Source organism: Cryptomeria japonica, chromosome 6 (genome assembly GCF_030272615.1).
Source record: "Cryptomeria japonica chromosome 6, Sugi_1.0, whole genome shotgun sequence".
Lineage (NCBI taxonomy): Eukaryota > Viridiplantae > Streptophyta > Pinopsida > Cupressales > Cupressaceae > Cryptomeria > Cryptomeria japonica.
This window is the reverse complement of record NC_081410.1, coordinates 109,157,603-109,181,821: the sequence shown is the minus strand read 5'-3', so window position 1 is coordinate 109,181,821 and position 24,219 is coordinate 109,157,603. Positions and strand designations below refer to the sequence as shown.

Below are 24,219 nucleotides of genomic sequence, written 5' to 3'. Positions count from 1 at the left end.
CTAATCATTATTAATCAGGTTCCAATTGCACTTCAGCCTATCAACCTGGATGGCCCAAGTGTCCTCATGCATGTCTTCCTCACCTTCCACGTCCACCTCTTTCTTCCCATGTTTAGTTAGCTTCCTTTTTTTCTTCTTTATTTTTCTTTGCCCAGACACCACTCCCATAACTGCCTTCTTCATCACTCCATCAGTGATTTCACAGAGAGAACTAAAAGCCTCAAAGAGATTATCAAATTTTTCTTTATAATCTTCATTTATTTCTTCCAGGCTAAGAACCCATTCTTTGAGCTCATTTATCTCATCCTCCACATTATTGATGTTGTTCATATATTTGACACCAACTTTATTGATCAAATTGTGAATCTCATCACAAGTATAAAGATTGTGTCTCAAACATTAATGTTGCACTCATTTTGTGGTATTGGCATCTTTCTAATTTCATTTGATGCAGGTTATTATTACTCCATAGACATGAAACAAATGAAAAAATGATTATTCAAAATTTAGTCATTTTCAAGAAAAAATGTATCCTCTTAGTTGTATGGTTAGTAGTTGTGCCTACCACTTTACAAGCATTATTATTTGTAGCAATCACAAAGCTTCTGAATTATCAAAGTTGTATGACCTCTTAACTATCGATCTAGTATTGATTCTATGATCTTTTTAGTATTTGGACATTCCAATTAGATAAAATATGGTGAATAAATATCTTGTTTTTGATTAGGATAAACAGGTTTTGAGGGGACCTGAAACCCCTTACAACAAGTTTTGAAGGGACTCGAAACCCTCAAATTTTACCAGGATCCAGAACCCAAAACAGACAGCTGCTAACAATACATCAAAGACAACTAGCAGCCTAAAACGAGCCTATCAAAAAAGATATAGCAATGAAGCCTAGCCGAAAGAGGAGGAGGCCAAAGCCTTTCACTAACACAAGGGTTTTAACAAGGCTCCCTTAACTTTCAAAAGAAATCAAGGGTTTTTCCAAGCACCCATAATCTGATTAGTGGGTTTTACAAGGCTCCAACAACCAACAAAAAGGTTTTCCAAGCTCCCATCACCTGTAACAACATCTCTAGGCCATAACAAAGGCCACGACCAAACCAAAAACAAGAATTGGCCAAACTGGGCCCTTGAAAACTTTCAACATCTAGTTCATCCCTAGCAAAAACACAACACATGGGGTTTTGCCAAGCTCCCCCAACCTTGATGGGTTTTAAATGGCTCCCACAACTAGAGAAACCAAGAGGGTTTTGAAAGGCTCCCTCAACCCGCAACACAAACAACATCATCTTGAGAAGATCCTCAACCCAAAACCCATGCGGCCACTCCACCTCCTTAGGAAGGCAAAACATCTTAGAAAGAGAACCATAGGATCAGCAAAGGCCCACGTGGGTTTTGAAAAGGCACCCAAAACCTTAAACATGAAGAAGACCGGAACTGAGAACCAAGGGCCCCCCTATATCACCACCTCAATAGGGACCAAAAGAGGTAAGATAACTATAAAACAAACCTCAGAACCAAGCCATCCACAAAACAGAGCACCCATAGCCTCCCACCAACACCTACCAATAGAAACCATAGCATCCTTCTCCACCTCAATAGGAGAGAGGTTATTTCCAAAACCAGCCATCTCCACCTCAATGAAAGACAAAGCCACCTCTAAAGGGAAAACTGGAAACAACCAAGAGTATTGAGATAAAAGTGATAGAGCCATAATGAAGGGAATAAACAGGGTAAAACTAGCAACAAGGCATAAGGATCCCACTAGCGCTTCAGATGGAGGGGGAGAAAAACCAAAAACAGTAGCAACAAAACCACCAGGGTCTCAAATTCCCCATCCACACCCACACATGAGGAGAAAAAAGACTCAGTGGAGAGAGATGAGAACACTCCCCGCGGGCCACAAAAGACCTGAGGTGGAGCAAACCACATCCACCTCCGATAGCAGCTCTCCAACCCCAACCACAACCCCATCCGCATCCGCAGCTTCAATCGCCTTCACATCTCCGACAACCTCGCAAGAAACCCTTCCCCCAACACGCAAATCACCGCTCCCACTCAAAGAAATTAAAGAAGAGATCTCCTCCACGATGAGAAAAGAAATCCCATCACCAACCCCCACTACCCAAGACAAACCCAAAGAAGAACGACCCACTGCAACAAAGGAACCACGAGAACAGAGGAAACATGCATAGGAAAAAATAGAAGAAAAAATCTCCTGAAGAAGTTGCAAACAGAAGATGGAATGACCACTGGGAAGGAAGATAATCTTGGTGGACCAGGACGACAACCCACACACCTCCCTATGATGATTTAGGGGACCAATCACACCAGGGCTCCAAGTAAGAGATCTCCCAAACGAGCCAACAGGCCACCACTGACACCCCCAAACTATCTCTACCTCCCACTCAACTCCTCAACTAGAACATAGAAGGGGGAGAGCAGCCACAAACTCATCGTCTTCATCTGCTTCATCGTCCCCACCACCGGCTTCTCCAGAAACCCTCTCTCCCGCCTTCGCTCCCACCTCCCCCATTTCAAAAACTCTATCCACTATAAATGATGTAATTATTAATACTTAAATTATATGATTTCTACAATTTATAATTTAATTGCTATTGTTTCTAATTTTGATTGTGTGTAATTTTTTGTATCAATGTTTTAAATTACATTATGTGATCCATCAACAGAATAAAATAGTAGTTGTTACATCCCATCAATTCCCACTTGAGTTATCACATCCCCATAATGTCCCAATAGATAATAAATCTCTAGAGAAATTAATATATTTGCAAGTATCTTCTACATAAAGGACACAAGAAAGAACATTTAAAAAATCTATCTTTGTCCAACTTGAATATTTAGGTTCATGATTGTCTTTGACATCTTCCACAATAGGTTATGTCATCATTTATTATGTATTGTTCCTTTCTCTATTCCATAATCCCTTTGCATTGTTCTTTCTTTCTCCTCCAATTTAGATCACTAATATAGTTCGGTTATCGATAATTATTTCTAACTGCCAACGTTTTAAACCTCTTACCTTAGTCCTTAAGGCTAACCCTATGTTCAACACTTTACTCTTCTTCTCAACTCTATTCAACTAAAAATAAATTTTAGGTAATTTGATTTTTTGAATGAGTGCTCTTATGTAAGTTTCAAGTATATTTTTAATTCTTTTAACAACCTCTTATCCCTCCCCTTTTGAATTGTCTTATTCATTTGTTTTAACTTTGATGGTAGGTAGCTATTTGAGATTGATTATTTATTCTCTATACTATTGTACATTTATGAATACACTATAATACATATGATATTTAATGTGATCCATCCATTTTGCAGTTGTTATATAATAAGTCCATCCCTTAGTCACCCACATAATAATGTTTTAACCTTCTTTCATTAAAGTATAACCATTTGATAAATGATTGTATAGTTTTGAGTTTTACACTCTTGAAAGAAAAATACTATCAATTATATATGGTCTAGATCACTACATTTTTAATAATTCATCAATAGGCCCTACAATTATCACACAATTTGTTATGAGCATGTGGTGGTACTCTAGGTTTCCTAAGAAAGTTTTGGTCTTAGATACATTCTTAGGTGGAGGACAATTTAGAGCTATAACCACTTTAATGGGCCTACTGTCATTCTTTACAAATTATGTATGGATAGTGTACTAGAAGGTACAATAAATGTACACTTTTAAAAATTTAAGGTTATCCTTAGGCTTCTACCTCTTTCAAACATTATCCACAATACTTGAACATGATATTTGAGTAGTTCATACATTATCAATAATCTACATATACTTCAAATAAATCATCTATAAATTCTTTATAGATGTTGATTGTAGTATATCAACAAATATTCATGATGCATTTTTTAGTCCAAATGCAATTAATGTATACATAAAGACTTGCATTTGACAGATTGTCTTAGGTTTGTCCCCCTCTTTAATTTCAATATGGTGATATCTAAGAGTCCATCAATAAAAGAGTTTAGCTCCCTCCCCACAATAAATTCCTATACTTCTATGTAAGGGATAGGAAAAGGACCATGTATACATACCGTTTTTAATTAATTGAATTTTATGTAGATTCTAGTTTCACTAGTCCTTTTGTGTTGAAATGCCATTATATTGATCCATTCTCCCTTCTTCAATATGTTTGATGATACTACCTACCAATATTTTACAATATTCATGTTTATTGTATCTTTAACATTTGGATTTAATTGGTAGGGTCTTTTACCCATTAATTTAATTCATTTTAATTGTATCTTCATAAGCCTTAATTGTTTAACAATGTCTCTAAGTTAGTAACTTTGTTAGAAATAAATCCCTAGATTAATTTAATTATTTTGTCTTCTTCTCAATCCTTCACAACTCTCACTATGTTTATTTTTAAAATCTTATATTTTAATATATAATATTCCCAACTGCAACCTTTCATCAATTATATATATATATATATATATATAAAAAATAGTGATTTTGTACAAATTAATATATAATTCCCATTAATAATTAAATTCAATAATCTATTCGTTAAAAGAATGCCCTAATTCGCCTCTCACTAGAGCAAGAGTACAAGGGGTTGGAAAATGCCGACAACAAATAGATTTTATAATTAAAGTTTAACAATTACAAAAGAAATGGTGAGAATTATGCAATATGGCACTATAAAACTTTTGTATTATAATTATAATATTGTATAATTATGGAATGAGAAAATGTGGAAAAGAACCTTAAAAACACTAGGTAATATTTATTTAATATTGAAATAATATTAAAGGTGGGGTTCTATGGAGGGTTTTAAGCTTGTATTCTATTTTTCATGAAGAAAAGGTCCTGTGATATGTTTATAGATTTTTTAGGATTATTTTGAAGTAGGGGGTCTCATGAATTTCGTAGTGCAACTGAGTATTAAGAGTTTAAGCTCTCAAATTTAAGGAAGTTGGTGGTCTCAATCATTTTTTTATTTAGCATATTCAATTTAAATGAAGAAACACATATTAGAAATAAAAAATGTATTGACAAAAATTGAAAAACTAGAGATACTTGACTAGTGACAGAAAAAAGTCTAAGTTGGTGGGACAATTTATAACCTCCACATTTTTTGGCTTAATCCGCGAGGAGAAAATAACAGTGTGGTGTAGAAAGAAAGGTCATGCAAGATAACGAGTGACTTGGTATTACATGCAATTGCTAGACAAAATGCTCTGAATGGGTGAATGTCTATTTGAACTTCTCTTAGAAAATAACATGTGTTGGTTTGAAAGGCTAAGATATTCTGTTGGAGTAAAGTTATTGTCAAAATACAAGTTGAAGAGATTTCCAAATTTGAAGAAAAGATCGTATAAGGGCCAACCAAAGGCTCAGAAAAATAACAAAGCCAAGCTAAGAGTCAAGAAACATGTCTAAGAAAATAAGCAGTGTCGAAGGGATCAATAATGATAGTCACTAAAACATTGTATCAGAATCGTCATATTTATCTGTCCCCAATTCTTCCCAATATCCCGCAAACCCCATTTGTTGTCCTCTTGTGAGAAAATGGCAAGCTCCAAATGGTAGGGATCTGTGGAAATCAATATCATTGCTTCACTAGAGAGTGTTGAAAGATGGAATGACTTAAACATCAAACACTAAGCTTACAATTCTAGGCTTAAAAGTGTTAAACATACAGAGTTGACTGACATTTTCTAGGGTTAATATGTTGCTTAATGTATATGGTCATAATAAGAATACACTTCTAGGCTTGAAAGTGTTAAACACTCAGAGTTGACTAATACTCTCTAGACTTAATATGTTGCTTAGTGTGTGTGGTGTAAGACTACCTGTGGAAGATAACAAAGGACTTTTGCGATATACACAAATGGTTTTTAGGCATGAAATCGTGTGAAAGAGTGGAAGGAGTGCCTCAATAGGGTGTGGGCATTCGATGAGGAGAGAACCAATTTTTATCTCATAGAGGAGCTCCTTGCTTAGGATGATACTAAACATTCTTGGACTCTTGGCTTGACCAATACAAAATCACTGAGCTTTACATGCTACCAGGATACCATTCAAGTCTATGAAACAGAGTAAGTGGGCAATTGTTTGATGAAATGATCTTATGAGATGAACCCTATCATTACACGTTCAAAAGGGAATGACTTAAATCACACACACCAAGCTTATACTTCTAGGCTTAAAAGTTTTAAATATTCAGAGTTGATTGACATTTTCTAGGTTTATTATGTTGCTTAATGTATGTTGTCACACCAAGAATACACTTCTAGGCTTAAAAGTGTGAAACACTAAAAATTGACTAACATCCTCTAGACTTAATATGTTGCTTAGTGTGTGTGGTTTAATGCTGGCCATTCAAAAGAGGACATTGATGCTCTTTGGAGCACTATTCTCATTGGCAAGGCTAGGATTCTTGAACACCTCGCTTCTTTGCAGTGACACTTTTAATTTATCTATTATGTTTGTCAATAAAATTGATTTCATGTATGTGTGGTGCTTTGTAGGGTTGCCTATGAGGGTACAAATAATTAGGTTAATTTTAAGTTACTTAAATCTAAAACTGGTATTTATTTTTGAGAAATCTACCTTCTATTGTTCATATATGTGTGCCCAACCTTATTTATCAAATTATATGTAAGGTGTCATCTTATCATAAGTATAAAGATTGTGTCTCATTTTTTAATGTTGCAGTCATTTTGTGGTATCATCATCTTTCCAATTTCATTTGATGTAGGCTATTGTTCCTCCAAAGACTTGAAAACAGATGAAAAAAGGATCATTCAAAACTTTTATCATTTTCAAGAAAAATAAAATTCCATGAGAATTCTCTTAGTATTCTGGTTAGTAGTTGCGCCTACCACTTTATAAGCATTACTATTTGTAGTAGTCACAAAGCTTTTGAATTATCAAAGTTGTATGACCTCTTAATTATCCATCTTGTATTGATTCTAGTATCTTTGTATCAATTTGACATTTGAATTAGTTAAAATAAGGTGAATAAACATCTTGTTAATGATATCAGATTTTCACAATTCATAATTTAATTGCTATTATTTTTGGTTTCATTTGTGTGTAATTTTTTGTATCAACATTTTAGATCACATTTTGTAATCCTCAACAGAATAAAATAGTGGTTGTGACATCCCATCCACTCCCATTAGAGTTATTACAAGCCCATAATGTCTCAATAGATAATAAAGGGTTGGAGAAATTTATGTATTTGTAAATATCTTCTACATAAAGGACACAAGAAAGAACATTTAAAAAATCTCTATCTTTGTCCACCTTGAAAATTTAGGTTGACGGTTGTCTTTGATATCTTGCACAATAGGTTGTGCAATCATTTATTATGAATTGTTCCTTTCTCTATTTCATAATCTCTTTGTAAATTGAGTTCACAAAATATGGTTGTATTATAAATGATTATTTCTAACTTCTAACCTTTTGAACCTCTTACTTTAGTCCTTAAGGTTAACCCAATATTCAACACTTCACTCTTTAGCTCAACTCAATTCATCTCTTACTAATTTTTTTTTTCTAATGAGTGCCCTTATTTAAGGTTCAAGTAGATTATTTTGAATTTAATTATTTTAACTACCTCTCATGCCCCCCTTTTTGAATTGTCTTACACATTTGTTTTAACTTTGATGGTATGTAGCTATCTGGGATTGTGTACTTATTCTCTATACTATTGTATATTTATGAATACACTATAATGAATATGATATTTAATGTGATCCATCCATTTTGTAGTTGTTATATATTAAGTCCATCCCTTAGTCACCCATGTAATAATGTTTTAACCTTCCTTCATTAAAGTATAGCCATCTGATAAATAATTGTATAGAGTTTTGACTTTTACACTCTTGAAGGCAAAATACTATCAATTATATATGGTCTAGGTCACTAAATTTTTAATTTCTCAAGTTTTTGAATTGACTATAATATGTCAACACTCTATTTCTCACTTTGAAATTTTTATTCTTTATATTTCTAGTATAACATGCTTTTGACATCTTTTATCCCATGTTTGATCATAAGTAGAAATAGAGCATTTCCATTAGGTTTTTTAAGTTCAACCAAATTTCCTTGATAAAATCATCCTCATTTAATCTTAATGTGCTAACCTAAGATTATGTATTATGTTATTTAGGTAGTGTAATATCCAACCCACATACTAGCTAGAAAGGAAAATCTTTGTAAGTCTCAAATATGTTGTTCTCTACATCCATTAGAATATTGGTTTCTTTATATTCTAGTAAAGAATTTCTATTGCTCAATTTTGTTAATGCAATGCCTACAAGTTTTGGGAAATCTTCATTATCCCATTTTCTTGTAGATGTTTTAATAGTTCAACAATGGTTTTGTTCACAAAATGGTTCCATTGATCACTTGTTATACTCAATCGACAAATAAACCACATTATGATAGTTCCATATATACACTTTTTGGTAGATCTATTTATGCAATCCTTTGTGGCTTCTATCTTTTCCAGTCTAGTCAAATAGTCAATTTAAGTTCTAATTAATTGTCCATGGGGCTTACAAGAAGGTGGATCTATTGGTCCAATGAAACTAATTTTCCATTTCTTGAATGAAATTGTGCCAAGACTAAGCACACAGGATCTTATCCCTTATAATAGGTTTTCTCACCCTTTGAAATATATCACATTTATTATGAGTATACTTGTATGCATCTTTAAAAAATGTTGACTACCATAAACCAACAAATAAAACTTTTCTTCCTATACCATCTCCTAATTTATGTCCACCTAAAATAGCTTCATTCACTTCTCTCAAGATATCTTGTCTCTCATGTTCTGGGACTATTAATTAAACACCACATTTTTCTAATAACATGTATTAACTCTCAATTAGTGTCAAAAGTAGGGACTGGACATCTTTAATATTTTACTTTCTTCTTTTGTATGAATTTTCAGGACTTATGTTATTGTTAATAGTTTGTAGTCTTTCAATTCAAACGACACCACATCTACTTTAAATAAGTATGAAATAGATAATTCATCATCACTTGGCCCCTAGTATTTCCTTGTATCTATCCTTGAAAAGTAATGAAATCCTTGAATATATTTTCTTGGTTTCACCATGATTTTAAAATCAAACTCTTAGAATGGCATCAATCATTGATAAATCCCCTCTTTGATCACATATATATTCACAAGATATTTCATTTATTTTTAATCTGTATAAAAATTGAAGTGGGTAAAGAGCTCATGCAATTTCCAATATTTTGTAACATGTATATAATCGTTAAACCCTCCTTAGTGCATCTTGTTTGCACACTAATACTACACCAATTGCTAGACCTCAAACACCCAAATGGAGTGGAAAGTTTGTTTCAAATCAAGAAAGATCAAAATAGGTTCTTGGGCAATCTTATTTTTTATGACATCAAAACCTTATTGACATTAATGTGTTCATTCAAATTTATTTCTATTTTTTTTAATTTATTCATCAATAGGCCCTACAATTATCACACAATTTCTTATGAGCTTGTGGTGGTACCCTATGTTTGATAAGAAAGTTTTGGTCTTAGCTACATTTTAGGTGGGGGGCAATTTACAGTTATAACCACTATAGTGGGCCCACCATCATTCTTTACAAATTATGTTTGGATAGTGTACTAGAAGAAACTGCAAATAATTCTAACTAACCCGAGCCAAAGCACTTATCGTAACCGTAACTAAAACCCTAATCCTAATCCAAACCCATATTATAATTATAATTCATACTCTAACCCTAACAATAATTCTAATCTTGATGATTAGCAAAATAGAACAGATCCATTAGAAAAAAAAACATAATTGATACTACAGAGGATAAGGTTCTGACTATTGAAGGGGGGACTACTGGTCACAACAAAAGAACTCGAGCAAGTACTAGGAAGATGACCCAGCAAGCCAAGGAGTTGGAGGAACTGAAGAGTGTTACTGCCTCTATGGTCCAGCAGGAGCAAGAAGCGATGGAGCTTATCATAAACCTTTCTCAGGTTTGTTGCTCATGGTTGTCCCTTAGCTATTTCTGTGTTGTCCCTTTGCTTCTTTCGACTTCTTGTTGGCTTTTTGTCTTAGCCAACTATCTCTTTTTTATGTTTTCTATATCTAGCCGGTGTTTAATGTTTTATCTTTTAATTATCTCTTTGTAAAAGGGTTTTGAGGTCCCTTCAAAACCTGCTTTTCACTTAACCAAAAACAATAATTCTAATCTTAACCCTTCTACAAATCCTATCTCAAACCCTTACCATAACCTTAACCATAATTTATTAGTGTAACCCTAACCATAACACTACCATAATTATCATGTTAATCATAACACTAATCGTAACCCTAATCGTTAACTAAAACTAGTTAAAACTATTATACATTTAAAAATAATTATTGTACACCTTATTATATATTTAAATATAAAATTTAATATATATTATACACTTTAAGAACTATAAAACAATACTTCACTTTTAAAATAAGAATATAATAATATTATACTTTTCATATAATACTCTAATAATATAATATTACTAATAAACCTATAAAAATAATATTATAACTAAAAATAATTTAAAATAATAATATAATAAATTTAAAATTTTTCAAATTTATATTATGAATATTATTTTCAATAAATTATAAAATAATGTTATAATAATCAAAAAAATATAAATTAAGAGTAATATTATATTATAATATTATTACACAAAAAAATAGAAAATAATAATATTATATATTATTATAAAAAAGTTTAATCATATAATATTATATAGTTATATATTGAATTTTTTAATATCTTCCACGTTGCGGCGCAACTGCTACTAGTTTATAAATATTTGTTTTTTATCACACACACACGTCAAGAGATATCCTTCTTGAGGCACATATTTTTATCATGTAGTGTAAACTCTAATAAGTGCCTTGAGAAAGATATCTCTTGATATATATATAAGCTAGTTAGTCTTTAAAACACAACAATAATATAAAAAGTTAAAAACAAAAATATTTTGATTCTAAAAATATAATATGAAACTACTTTACTATAGACATACATACCCTACCCCTTCTCTCCAATCTGCAAGGCAACCCTTCTTTACCCAGGAGGAGCTCGCTCATCGCTTTGGACTGTACTAACCATTCTTTTGCATACCTTGTCACAGACACCAACATTCTGGGCTTCTCTGAAGTAGAGGAAGAGGGCATGAAGTCTTCTTTGGTTAAATGGCATTTCGAGGTCGATCCGGTCAATGACCTTACCAAAGAGGGTGTTCACAGTCACGCTTTTAAATTTTATTTAATTTTATTGGGTTGCTTGGCAATGGAGAGGATTTCACGTATGTGTTTTCTTTTGTGAGGTATTGAATTATGTAACATCTGTTGCAGTTCAATTGATTAGCTTAATTGGTGAGGACATGATTGAACCAGATGTTATGAAAAATACATAAAAAATATTCCTTTATTCCAATATCAAATATTACATTTGATATGCATTTTATAAAGTGGCGGAGACGATAGAAAGCAGTTAAATAGTTTAACCGTGCATAAACTACCTCTCTAACTATCTACCCTAATCAATGTAATACATTATACTAACAATCTCCCCCTGTTACATTGTTTATCCAGAACCCCCCCCGGCCCCCCTTAAGCCTTACATAATAAAAATTGCTGATTATAGAATATATATAGACACATTTTGTGAAATATTTATTTGAAGAAACAAATTATGAATCAAGTTTAGCTCCATCAAGCTATCTCGTAACCCTTAGAAAGGTGTAGCCTCTATATGATATCCCAAATTATTCAACAACAATCCATACTGAGCCCTCTAACCACATGGCTTCATCAAGTTTCCTGATAACCCTCAGAAGGGTATAATTCTCAAACATAGCCTTGAGTACTACTGGACAACCATCCATATTGAGCTTTACACCAAACCCCTTACCTGTCTCCATAAAACAAACATCACAATACATGTATCTTCAAATATGCCAGCAACAAGTAATAAACAAGAAACCAAAAAACTAAAAATGCTTTTCAAGCAAAACACCATCTCAAAGTGAGAAGCTAACTTGAGATGATGGAAATCCTCCATCCTCCTGTGCCACTAGCCTCCAATGAAGTGAAGACTTATAGCACTTCTCCAGAATCACTAAGAGAATCATAAATAATAACTTGATCATTTGATGAATCCCCATTCTCAATATAAGAAATGTTTTCTTCATTGATTTTGTCTTTTGAACTTTCCTTTAAGAACATCTCTAGCTTGACTTTTACATGAACAAGCTCTGTGACCTTTTTTCTTACAGTAGAAACATTTAATGTCTTCATTACTTGTGCTTGATCTTTTATTATGGTTTTGAACATATAATGCATTTTCCAGTTGAGAAACACCTTCTAAATCTTCTACATATGTTCACTTTTCTTCTGCTAAAAGGGCTGAAATCATATCTTCTAAACTCTGGGAGGTTATTTGGCTGAGTGTAAAAATAATATTATTGTATTTTGCAAGCAAGTTGTTTAATAAAATAGCCTTAGCATCTTCATCATTTACTTGAGCCTTAACTTCTGCTAATTGTCTGATAAGAGATCTCAAACTACTTATATGACTTGACATTTTGACTTCATTTTCCATTTCGAACCTAAACAATTGTAGTTTTAGAGAGAATTTTGCATTTAGTGCCTTTGGTCCAAACAAGTTATTGATATTATCCCAAATATCTGTTGATGATGTATCCAAATCTATATGATGTAATTATTATGAATTAGAAAGAGCAAGACCAATAATAGCTTTGGCTTTATCATCTATGTTCTCCCACTCTAGTAATATAGAGGCATCTATAGGTTTCGTTTCTTTTCAACGCACTATTCCCCATAAATTTGTATTCATTAATTGCATCTGAATTTTTATTTTCCAAGTATGAAAGTTAAAACTAGAATATTTATCTAGCGTGTCAACCACAATCTCCATGATGAAATATCCCTTTTATTTTCCAGTAATTACTTCACTAAAATTGCAATATTTGTTTCTAAGCCCTAACTTCCCCTTGCAGATTAAAGAAAGAGGGAATTGCAATCGATTTACATACACAAAGATTGTTGGGATTGTCACAACATATACACAAAGATTGTTTGTTGTTCTCTCACACCATTTTCACAGACACATAAACATATGCACAACTTCAAATACTCATTGCATATTCACAGGCGTTCAGGGAGACCGCTCTGATACCTGTTGTTATGAAAAATACATAAAAATATTCCTTTATTCCAATATCAAATATTACATTTGATATGCATTTTATAAAGTGGCGAAGATGACATAAAGAAGTTAAATAGTTTAACCGTGCAGAAACTACCTCTCTAACTATCTACCCTAATTAATGTACAATACATTTACTAACAATGTAATACATTATACTAACACCAGATTCAAATTTTCAATTTCTATGTTTATTATAATTTTGTAATCCATATATAAATATAGAAATTCCCATTTCTTTGTAATAGATCTTTTTATGTAATGATTTTTTTCACCTAACGCTGGATTTGTATTTGCAAATAATTGATCATAATTTGTAATCAAATCCCATGGTAGGATAACATTTAACACCTTAGGTTAGGGGTGCCCATCTATGAGATTTGACGGTTTTTGAAGTTTTTCATGTATTTTACAGTCTGCAATAGGGATCTGCAAATCATGGTGATGTCAAACAGTTTGAAGAAGAATTAAAATTTATTATTTTTTTTCCATGTTTGATGATGTAAGTTGGTATTTAGTTTTGGTTATTAGACAAATTTTCAGATTGTGTGGTTCTTTGGAATCTATTACTTTTATTTACATTCATAGGGAGTGGAATGGAGTAGTAGATTGTTTGGTCAAATGGGCTTCCAATTGAATGTATGGTTGGAATTTTGTGGATAGGGTGCAATTATATTTTTAATTGTCTCCCATGTTGAATCAATTAGTGGATACTAACAGGGTTGTATAATGCTTTTTAATCTACTAGATGGTTGGCCCTTTTTGCTTTGTACTTTGAATAAATTTTTACCCCTCTTTTAGTTTAATATAAATAAATCTATAAAGACTTCCATGAAAAGAGGGTACATGGTGTATATGGTGAAAATGGATAATGGATAACAACAATAACGATATTGAAAGGCTAAATAGATTCAACCACAAAACCCTAGCCTAACAACAACAAAGATCCACCATAACATATGAAGATTACCTAAGACAATGCAAATCAAATGAAATCACAAAGATTATACCATCACATGTCCAATAGGGTTTGGATCTCCATCCTTCCTATCTCCATTGATCTTGCTTGATATATTTGCTCTCAGATTTTGTGTGCACAAGAGCTCAACAAAGAACAGAATGTGGTTGCTAGTAGGATCGTAGTGTAGTCAAGTCCTTAAGATGATTGATTAGAATGATTGATTAGCCAGGGTTTGATAATGAAGGAAGTATCTCCTTATATAGAAGACACAATATGAAATGGAGGGATAAGATTGAAAGGTGTAAAAGGAGGTCGGCTATAATTAGAGGGTAGGTAAAAGAAATAATAAAATAATGAAAGGGGTAGGTAGTGTATGAATTAAGAGATGAATGACATGTGTCATGGGTAGAAAAAAGCTAATGAATGAATTAATTAATTAAATATTTATTTATTTAATAGAAGAAGTTTAAATAAATAAAAATATTTATTTAATTTAGGAAAAGGATAATTTAAATAAATAAATGTATTTATTTAAATGAGAAATAAGGCTAGAAGAGGATAAATGAATTAATTAAATAAATAAAGATTTATTTAATTAATAGAAGAATTAAGCTTAGATAATTAAATAAATAAAATATTTATTTAATTAGATTGGACAATTTTAGGTGTCTACACATGGTATTTGATGTTAGCATTAAAATTCAATATAAATAAATTGACAATATATTTAAAGACTTGGAGTATAAGCTGGTGCATGGCTTTATATCATTATAAAAACGTATAAAATATGGTTAGTGTTTATTTTTGGGTGCCATAGTTTTTAATCAAGTTTTTTATTTATTAAAAAATAAACTAGCATACTTATATTTTAAAGAATTTATGTAAAATATGTCAAGAGATATCAATTTGAAGATAATTACTAAATCATTAAACTTATTTACTATATGAATTATATAATCAATTATATTTAGATAAATATATGTAGAAGACACAGAGAGATATCATTTTAGAGGTGTTTATTTGCTTAAAAAAAATATAATAAAATTAAATAGACAACATTAAATTTAAACATAAATCAAATGAGAAAAGCTTGAGACTACATAGTTTAGATTTCCTTGTATATTTCAATCACCATTTCATATTAATGAAATAAAAAATAAAAAATTCATGTGACAAAATAATTAATTTTTAAGTTGTGAAAAAACTATTGAATCCAATCATTAGATATAATACTAATACAATACATTAATATTATTACCATTTTAAAACTTTTTGATTGTTTATATTGTTGCATAGCCTGACAGACATCATAATAAATTTCTTATCTAAAACTTGCCCTACATTATTACTCTTTAATTTTGTATGTGTCTCTCTCAAGTATTTTAAGGGCTAATTTTTTCTCTCTTGATCGATAGCTCTAAACTTACTAATCTAGCCTTCATAGTAAAATTGAATACTTTAATCACTTAATCTAATTTAATCATTATTTTAGACTAACCTTTTAGTTGAGCTATTTACCCCTCGGGCTATCGATTGATTACTCTCCCCATCCATATATAAGGACTCGACTCTACCCCTTAAAATAGTAGGGTAGTTCATCTACATCTTAAAAATTAAATATTTTTTCTTCCCCTATTTTTATTGAAAAATATTTAACATTAAAGTATAAGATATAAGGAAAAATTTCTTAACGGTGATAGTGATGTAAGCAAGTTTGATATTTACGTCGAGGCTTGAAAGGATGGACACCGTTGGATTTTTAAATTGTTTTGCTTGTGTGTCACCCATGTCCAATATAATCACATTGTTAATTTTTATTTTTATTAATTCACATGTCATGACGATCAACATTCTTACGAAGTCAAATCAATGCCTTGGTACATTTGGATATTTTTGTGATGTTTCAAATAAGCAACGACAAATTTTAGGGTAGTATGGGTTGGCTAGATTTGATTATACAAATCATCCATTTTATCAATTATTTGCCATTAATAGTAGAGGAAAATGTCTTGAAAAACATTTAGAGAAATTGGGTTACTATGAACCATTAGTAGCAAAGGATGGAATCATCCATTTTATCAATTATTTGTCATTGATAGTAGAGCAAAATGTCTTGAAAAACATTTAGAGAAATTGGGTTACTATGAACCATTAGTAGCAAAGGATGGATGGTAGCATATGAGTATCAATTTTGAAAGAATAAGTATGTATTGGTTATACGTAGAGAAATAGAGAAACATGTATTGATGTCATACATACATTTGTTTACAATTTATATATGGTAAACTTTTTCTTGATAAGTAGGAGAAGATCACTAGTTACTATCTATGTTCTAATTATTGTTCACTCCTTGCTCACCCAACCCTTCAATTACTAATTTTTAAGAAACCAAGAAAATGATAACTAAAAGCCCATTAATAAATTTCACATGTACTAATAGCAGCCCACTTTACCCCTAGTAGTTAGAATTTTTGTATTTTAATTAGAGTTGTGCAACTTTATTGGTACCTGTAGTGCACGAATACCAAAGCATTTGTGCATAAGTATTTGCCATTTTTGAGGTGGTTGTAGTGCACGATTATTGGGGAATCTTTAAGTAGGTATTGAGCAACACTTTGAAATGACTACTTTTTGACCCTTGCATTAATAACAAATCCCGTAACATGCATTATAACTACCCAAAAGCTAGAATAATAATCATAAGCAGTTAAGTCAGATACAAAGGTCCAACTAAAATAAAATCGCCAAAATCCGATGTATCATTTAGGATTTGTGGGTGCACAAAATTTGGTATAATGACTATTGGTATACTTACCCTAACCCATGTTGTGTGGAACAGAACAAAATTGTTCTAAATGATATGGAATAAATCTTGTCTTATCCATACATCTGAAACTTGCATCACTTTCAGTTTTTACTTGTATGTTAGATATACCTTTGAGCAAACATTGATATAATTGATACAAGTTAGGTAAAGAAAAAATATCTGCATAACATAATTTGATACCAATATTAAGCTTTGTTGTCATGCCTTTTTGGGAGTTCTTTGGTTTGGTTTAACAAAATTCTTAAACTATAAAAGTAAACTAGTTTGTGTTGTCTTAATTGGGTTCACCAAAATGAAAATAGAAAAACACAACTCGTAGGGTTAGTTAAGGTTAATCAACAAAACTTATATACACAGGCCAAATTAGTTAGAATGGATCAAATAACACTTGTGGAGATCAATTCTACAACAACAAATATGATCCAGGGAAAACAAATAATCAATTTTTATAATTGATATCTTTATCACTTAATGCCCTAAAATTCCAAAACAAATATATATCAAATATCTAACATATTATTTTTCATCATCAATCATCTATAAGTAAATATCATATTTAATTATTTTAATATCTTCATTTGTTTTGAATAGTTTCAATTGCCAATCCCAATCTATTTATCTAAATTAATTTATACTATATATAATATATTTAAATTAAAAAATAATTATTACATTAAAAATTATTAAATATATAAATATCTTTATATAAATTAATAAATAGTATTAATTATTATTAAAAACATCATTCCAAACAACTTATTATTAATGTCTTTCTCCTTACTATTTTTTTTTTAAATAATTAAAAAAATAGATAAAGACTCTCATGTAATTGCATACATTTCTCTCTTCGTTTAAAATTAACAACACTCACAAAATGTAGAACAAATCTACCCTTACATATTCAAAATATTAAATTCCTTTGGGTGAATTTTTTTTTCAAACTATGAAAAATAATTGGGTATTTAAGAAACAAAATTCTCTTCCTTATTACAGATGAGGAAAGAAAGTTCCTGTCCTTCATGCTAAAATAATCCACAGGAAGTCATGTGAAAGTATTCCATTCACGAGAGATATAGCCTATCAACAATTGTATGTAACACCTGCATACTTCTCCACTCTTCACCTTTTCAGACCCATATCTGAAACCCCTTCTTCATTATTCCATGCCACTTTAAAATCTCTGAAATTTCCCTCATACAATAATGTCCTACCATTGTTATTATCCATTCTCCTTGACGCACTTTAAGGTAAGAACTGTACCATTCAAGTGATTCATTTATATGCTCAAGGGAGGAAGAGCTATCAACCACAATTACGCAGCATAAAATATCTCTCAGTGCTTTGCATTCTTCATTGTTTTCAGCGTCAAACTTAACAATGTCGGTGACTGCATCGGCGGCAATATCAGCTGCATCAAGAAACAGATGTTCGTTAAACTTGACTCCGCTCCATCCACTGCTCTTCCAATCACAACACAATATTCCGGCACACTCTGAAATAAAAGACAAAATACTCTTCAGTTCAAACATCATCCAGGGTAAATTATTTTCATTCACATATCACTTCCAAAATCACATGTCAAGATATTACGCTATCTTGTCAGAACTAATGACCAAAACAGAGGAGAATTTCAATAATGAAATTAAAGGAAATCATATCAAAATTGGACTTATGATTGCCTGTTAAAAAACAGTATCGATATTATTACCTTCAATTTATCAATGCAATTCCGTACTAATGCATTGCTACAATACCTAAGTCTCACATATCTTGTTACATACAATTCTTCAATGCCTGCCATGTACTGCAGCTTCTCAGAAGAGTCAATCTTAATTTCCTTCAAGCAGAGTCTTTTTGGCAGCATAATGTTCTGTAACTTTCCACAAGATTTGATGTAAATATCCTCCATGCAGTTCAGGCTGGAAAAGTTAGGCAGCTCCTCAAGCTCGGGACACTCAGTAATGTACAACACTGTCAGCTTTGTAACATCACTGGTTGTTGATACCCTTTGCAAATCTGTGCAACTTCTTACATACAGACTAGTCAGACTTGTTGGCAACATAATGTTCTGTAACTTTAGCTTTCCACAAGATTGAATGCTAATTTTCTCCACGCAGCTGAGGTTGGAAAGACTTGGCAGCTCCGCAAGCTCAGGACACCCAATAATGTACAACTCTGTCAGCATTGTAAGATCACCGGTTGCTGATATCCTTTGCAAATCTGAGCAACTGCTTACACACAGACTAGTCAGACTTGTTGGCAACATAATGTTCTGTAACTTTAACTTTCCACAAGATTGAATGCTAATTTTCTCCACGCAGCTGAGGCTGGAAAGACTTGGCAGCTCCTCAAGCTCAGGACACTGATTAATGTACAACTCTGTCAGCATTGTAAGATCACCGGTTGTTGATATCCTTTGCAAATCTGAGCAACTTGTTACATACAGACTGCTCGGACTTGTTGGCAACGTAATGTTCTGTAACTTTCCACAAGATTCAATGTGAATTTGTTCCACGCGGCTAAGGCTGGAAAATCTTGGCAACTCCTCGAGCTTAGGACACTCATCAATGTACAACCCTCCAATCTCCAATTTACCTGACACGCTTTTCAAATTTTGACAATCGATCAATTGAAGATATTTGAACTCCCCACATCCATTGATTATAACTGCCACCAGGCAAATTGAATGTACAAAAACTAGCAACTTCTCAAGCTCCAGATAGTCAAAAGAGCAAAAGCTTGCGATCTTTTTACACCCATACTCTATTGTTTTTAGATTTTGACAATCATTCAACTCTAAATGTCTCACCTTCATATTTTTGTCAAATATTATCGCCTCCAGACATCTCATACCGCTGAGACGCAAGCACTCAAACTCCAGCTTCCCACAATCAGAAATTTCAAGTTCCACAAGCTTTGCAAGATTATTTATTCCTGAGACAGTTTTCAATTGACACCTTTTCCAGGCAGCTCAGATGTTCAAGCTTTAGTTCCTCAAGCTCCGTACATTCACTAATGTTTAACTGTACCATCTTCCTAAAACCGTCTACTCCGGACACCCTACTGAAAATGTCATAACTTCCTGACACACTCTTCAAATGCTTACAATCTACAATTGTCATCCTTTCCAGACAGCTCAGATGGCCAAGACTTAGCTCCTCAAGCTCCGGGCATTCACTGATATTCAACCGCACAAGCTTTGCAAGATTACACAGTCCTGACACACTTGTCAAATATTTACAATTTGTAATATCAAGAGAGATTAATATATTTGTACTTATTAAATCCACTTCCGTAAGACTTACCATACAATGAAGTTTGATAGACTCAAGGCTTGGATAGTGAATTCCACTAATTAAGATCTTGGATACCAATTTTTCACAACTAATCTCTAGCTTTTCAAGACCACCCATGGGAGCTCTAACACTGCTAGACATTCCTCCATTGTTCCAAGCCACTTCCTGGCTAAATTTGAAATTCCATATAACCAAAGATTCACAAGTTATCCCCACTTCCGTTTTAGTGGAAGCCTGTGCCCCTACTAATGTGGAAGACCTGAGACTCAGACTACAAAGATTCATATTGAGAGATTCTAATAAAGATAAACCCTGAATTGGCCATCCATAGGCATCTAAGACCACCTTTCCTAAATTGTTTGATATTCCTGACATATCTGGAATCTTTTCCAAAAAGGTTTCATAAATGTGCAGTTCCTTCAACTGGGTGGGCGCCTGAAGTCCAAGATAAACTTGTATAAAGCTCTCAATGGTTAAAAAAAAAATCTGGGCGATAACCACTAAGAAATGAATTCCACCATAAAGTTGAAGGAGATTTAGTTTTAGAATGAAAAGATCAAAATTACCTGCATGCCATTCTCCCAAAATGTTTCGAGTCTTTCTCGTTTGATTTTCAAACAATGCACATTTTGTTGAAAAACCCATGACGGAATGTATATTTGTTCTGTGGATTTGAACTCAAGCTCGAGCCATAGTAAGGAAGCTGGCCTCCCAACACAAATATTTGATTGGCCTAGAAAGAATGTAACTTGACAACTCATGGACTCATCGAAAATAGAATGGAAACACCTGACATTAGCTTTGGCCAGGATATTTTTGAAAACCATTGATTCCTACATACCACACAAGCAGCTCAGTTTTATATTAATAAAGTAACAAGTTAAGATTTGTAATATTACTTAACACAGAAGAAGTCTGGAGAGGTTACAAGCATACCAAATATTCCAGATCTTGACGACGCCACCAGCGAAGAGGAGTGTGGAGTTCAAATGCCATTTCTCTTCCCAAGTCCCTTAGGTGGTCATGCATTCTCAATTCAAGTTCCTTATGTACATGCAGGGCCTCATTCAGGCTCACAATTTCTGTTTCTTCTACCAGACACTTATCTTTGAGGGTTTCAAGTGCATGTCGAGCGTTCCATCCTGAACCCTCCCATACTCTTTCAGCGATACTCCTTAGCCTGCCAACAAAAAAACAAGCTATATCCATAAAAACTTGTTTTTCTTCACCACCCAATGCGTCAAAACTTATTCTCAGTGTCTGCTTTACATCTCGTGCCAGCGTCCTTTTGGCTTCAACCAATGCTGACCTCCAAAAACTGTGAGGTTTACCATGAACATGCCGACCCAAAACCCGAAGAGACAGAGGTAATCCTCCACACATGTCTACAAAGGCATCAACCAGTGCCCCGTACCCACTAGATGAATGGGGTTTTCCGAAGGCATGCCAACAGAAGAGTTGTCTCCCATTATTTCTATCCACTCCTTTTAAATGGTAACCGGAAGTAATCCCTGCATTTATAAGCACCCCAACATTACGAGTTGTAACAATAACCAGAGTATTGTCAAATTTATTTAAGATATCCATAATCATTAGAGCATTTAGCTGCTCCACATGATCGATGTCATCCACAACAATTAGAAAGCTTGAAGATGGACTCCTCTGAATACGATCTTTGAGATAGCTTGTTCCTTCTTCTGTACTTATAAAACTGGGACTACGATCTTGAAAAAGATCGTTAAGAAGCTTAAGTTGCAAAAAAGGTAATTGCCTTCTCTCAAAGCCTTCTCGCACATCAAACAAAAAACTTACTCTGGAATAATTTGAACACTTTAGATTAAACAACTCCTTGGCGAGAGTTGTCTTCCCCGCACCTCCCATGCCAAAAATGCCAACACCCTTAGCCTTATGCTTCCCTTCTTCAAGCCCACACTGGTTTTCAAAATCTAATACAAGCTCATTAAGGCATCGCCTTTCAAAATCTTGCACAAGGTCGTCAAGCCCTACTGGATATTTGGCAACATGTAAACATATTTTCTTTTGTATTTCCATTCGCACTGCTGCTATTATGTTTTTGCAGTCACTGAAAACCAATTAGGGAGAAAAAAAGCAGAGCATGAGAATATAGTTAACCAAATTTGGAAAAGAAAAACAATTACTACCAAAAGCAGAGAAATATTACCCTTTAAATTCTTCCCCAGCCACAAATGAAAGGGATTGAAGTGCTTCCTTCCACTCTGAAAGCTTCTCTATGTACCTCTTCTTGTTTACATATTTAGCGAATGCTTTGGGATAGTCCCCCTTTTCTATGAAGCGGAGATCTGACGGTTTCACTTGATAAAACACAGGAATAATCCTGGCCTTAGTTTGTAACATAAGAACTAGCTCAGCTAGACACCAAGGTGACTCAGCATATCTTTTAGAAAAAATGGCGACATGCACTTTAGCAGATTTAATCGCAGTCTCAATGGTAGAAGGAAATGAAACTCCAAGTTCCTTCTCTTCCGAATCAAGAAATGCCCGTATACCAGCCTTCTTAAGGGAGTTGTAAAGCTGAGAAGCAAGAGTTGTTTTGACATCGGGGCCTCTGTGGTTGATGAATACATCATGCAATCTTGAGGATTCACAAACCTTTCTTCTTGTGCTATCAGATTCTATCTCAAGAAAAGCATTAGATCCTTGATTTTGCTGCTGGGATGAAGAAGACGCCATTGACTCCAGTTCAGACGCTAACAACTAAAAAGAAAGAGCACGACAAATAGGATTTGTTTGCACAAGATGAGGTAATGCGGAAGAGCAAGGGTAGAGTGAATTAAATAGGTGGGTTCAGTCCTTTCCTCGAAGTAACAAGGAAAGAGGATTAAGGAAAATGCTCGGAAATGAGACAAGCGCCGGTCTGTACAAGGAAGCAGGCAGGCTTGAATCCAGCAAGGAAAATGCTTGGAAATTACACAATCCAGGTAGGTTCAAACTGCATTCCTTTCGTGTGAAGCATCCAAGGGGCTAAAGTTGACTAGAGAAAAGGAGAGGGATAAAATATATAAAAGATCTTATCAAGTCCAGTAGGGTAAGTGGGATAAAATATATATGAATCTAAAGGACATAAGATTTAATTTGGTTTCGAGTCAAGTCCACTAGGGTAAGTGATGTAAGAAAGATGCTTTTCACCTAAATTTTTATTTTTAAATTTGAATTTGACTTAATTTAGAGTGATTTTGTTGGGGGAGGTGTTAAGTAGGATAAATAATATAGGAAAGCAACTTCTTGTTATTTTTTTTTTTATGTAAGTCTAAATAAATTGGATTTGATTTGACTTATTTATTTTTGTCTGTTTTTTTTGTTCAGTAAGAAGCTGAGGCCAAAATATATTAAGGTAAGATGGATTAAAATATTAATCATGATTTTTAGAAAAATTATAAAAATCATAATAAAAAAGGACCAAAACAGTCCCATCAACAAGGGACAAAAGCTACTGCAATGAGTATAACAGACTACAATTTTGAAAACCATTAAACTAAAACATCTTTTAAAAACAAAAAAGATAACCCAATTAAGAGTCCGAGCAGTATAAAACATGCTATAAAAAGATCATAAAGCCTATGAAAGAGGAGAGGAATCCGTATCATGTGGTTGACAAAAAGAAATAGGGGCACCTTAAAACTTGTTAATCCATCACATCTAGATGAGAAGAGGAAAGGTGGGCATGTCCAGAAGATGACCTGGGAGAGAAGGCCGCAGAACTAGACATAGGAGAGGCAACTGCAACATGCTCCACATCACCTTCCTCCCCGCCATCCTTCTCACTCGAGTTTGAACTCAATTCCACTTCATTGTTGGTATTAAAATTT

At 33.2% G+C, this 24,219-nt stretch overlaps 1 protein-coding gene across 1 annotated transcript; it reads right to left on the bottom strand.

Annotated features, from left to right (window-relative positions):
- On the bottom strand, window positions 1–23,083 carry LOC131057601 (disease resistance protein Roq1-like). Its single transcript, XM_057991750.2, has 10 exons — window positions 22,554–23,083; window positions 21,308–22,454; window positions 20,938–21,204; window positions 20,119–20,806; window positions 18,784–20,009; window positions 18,274–18,535; window positions 2,434–2,559; window positions 1,918–2,160; window positions 1,517–1,677; window positions 1–366 (listed from the first exon to the last, which is right to left on the bottom strand). Exons 1-10 carry the CDS (start codon window positions 23,081–23,083, stop codon window positions 1–3), a joined length of 5,016 nt encoding a protein of 1,671 aa, XP_057847733.2.
- Window positions 23,084–24,219: the final 1,136 nt, after the last annotated feature.

What these genes read in the sequence shown, in the direction of transcription:
- LOC131057601 (XM_057991750.2), bottom strand. Translation starts at nt 23,083, where the DNA reads ATGGCGTCTTCTTCATCCCAGCAGCAAAATCAAGGATCTAATGCTTTT. An exon ending in TAGGGTGTCCGGAGTAGACG is followed by an intron (nt 20,010 to 20,118) that starts GTTTTAGGAAGA and finishes AAACTGTCTCAG; the next exon opens with GAATAAATAATCTTGCAAAG. An exon ending in GTGGATGGCTTGGTTCTGAG is followed by an intron (nt 367 to 1,516) that starts GTTTGTTTTATA and finishes ACTTGTGATGAG; the next exon opens with ATTCACAATTTGATCAATAA.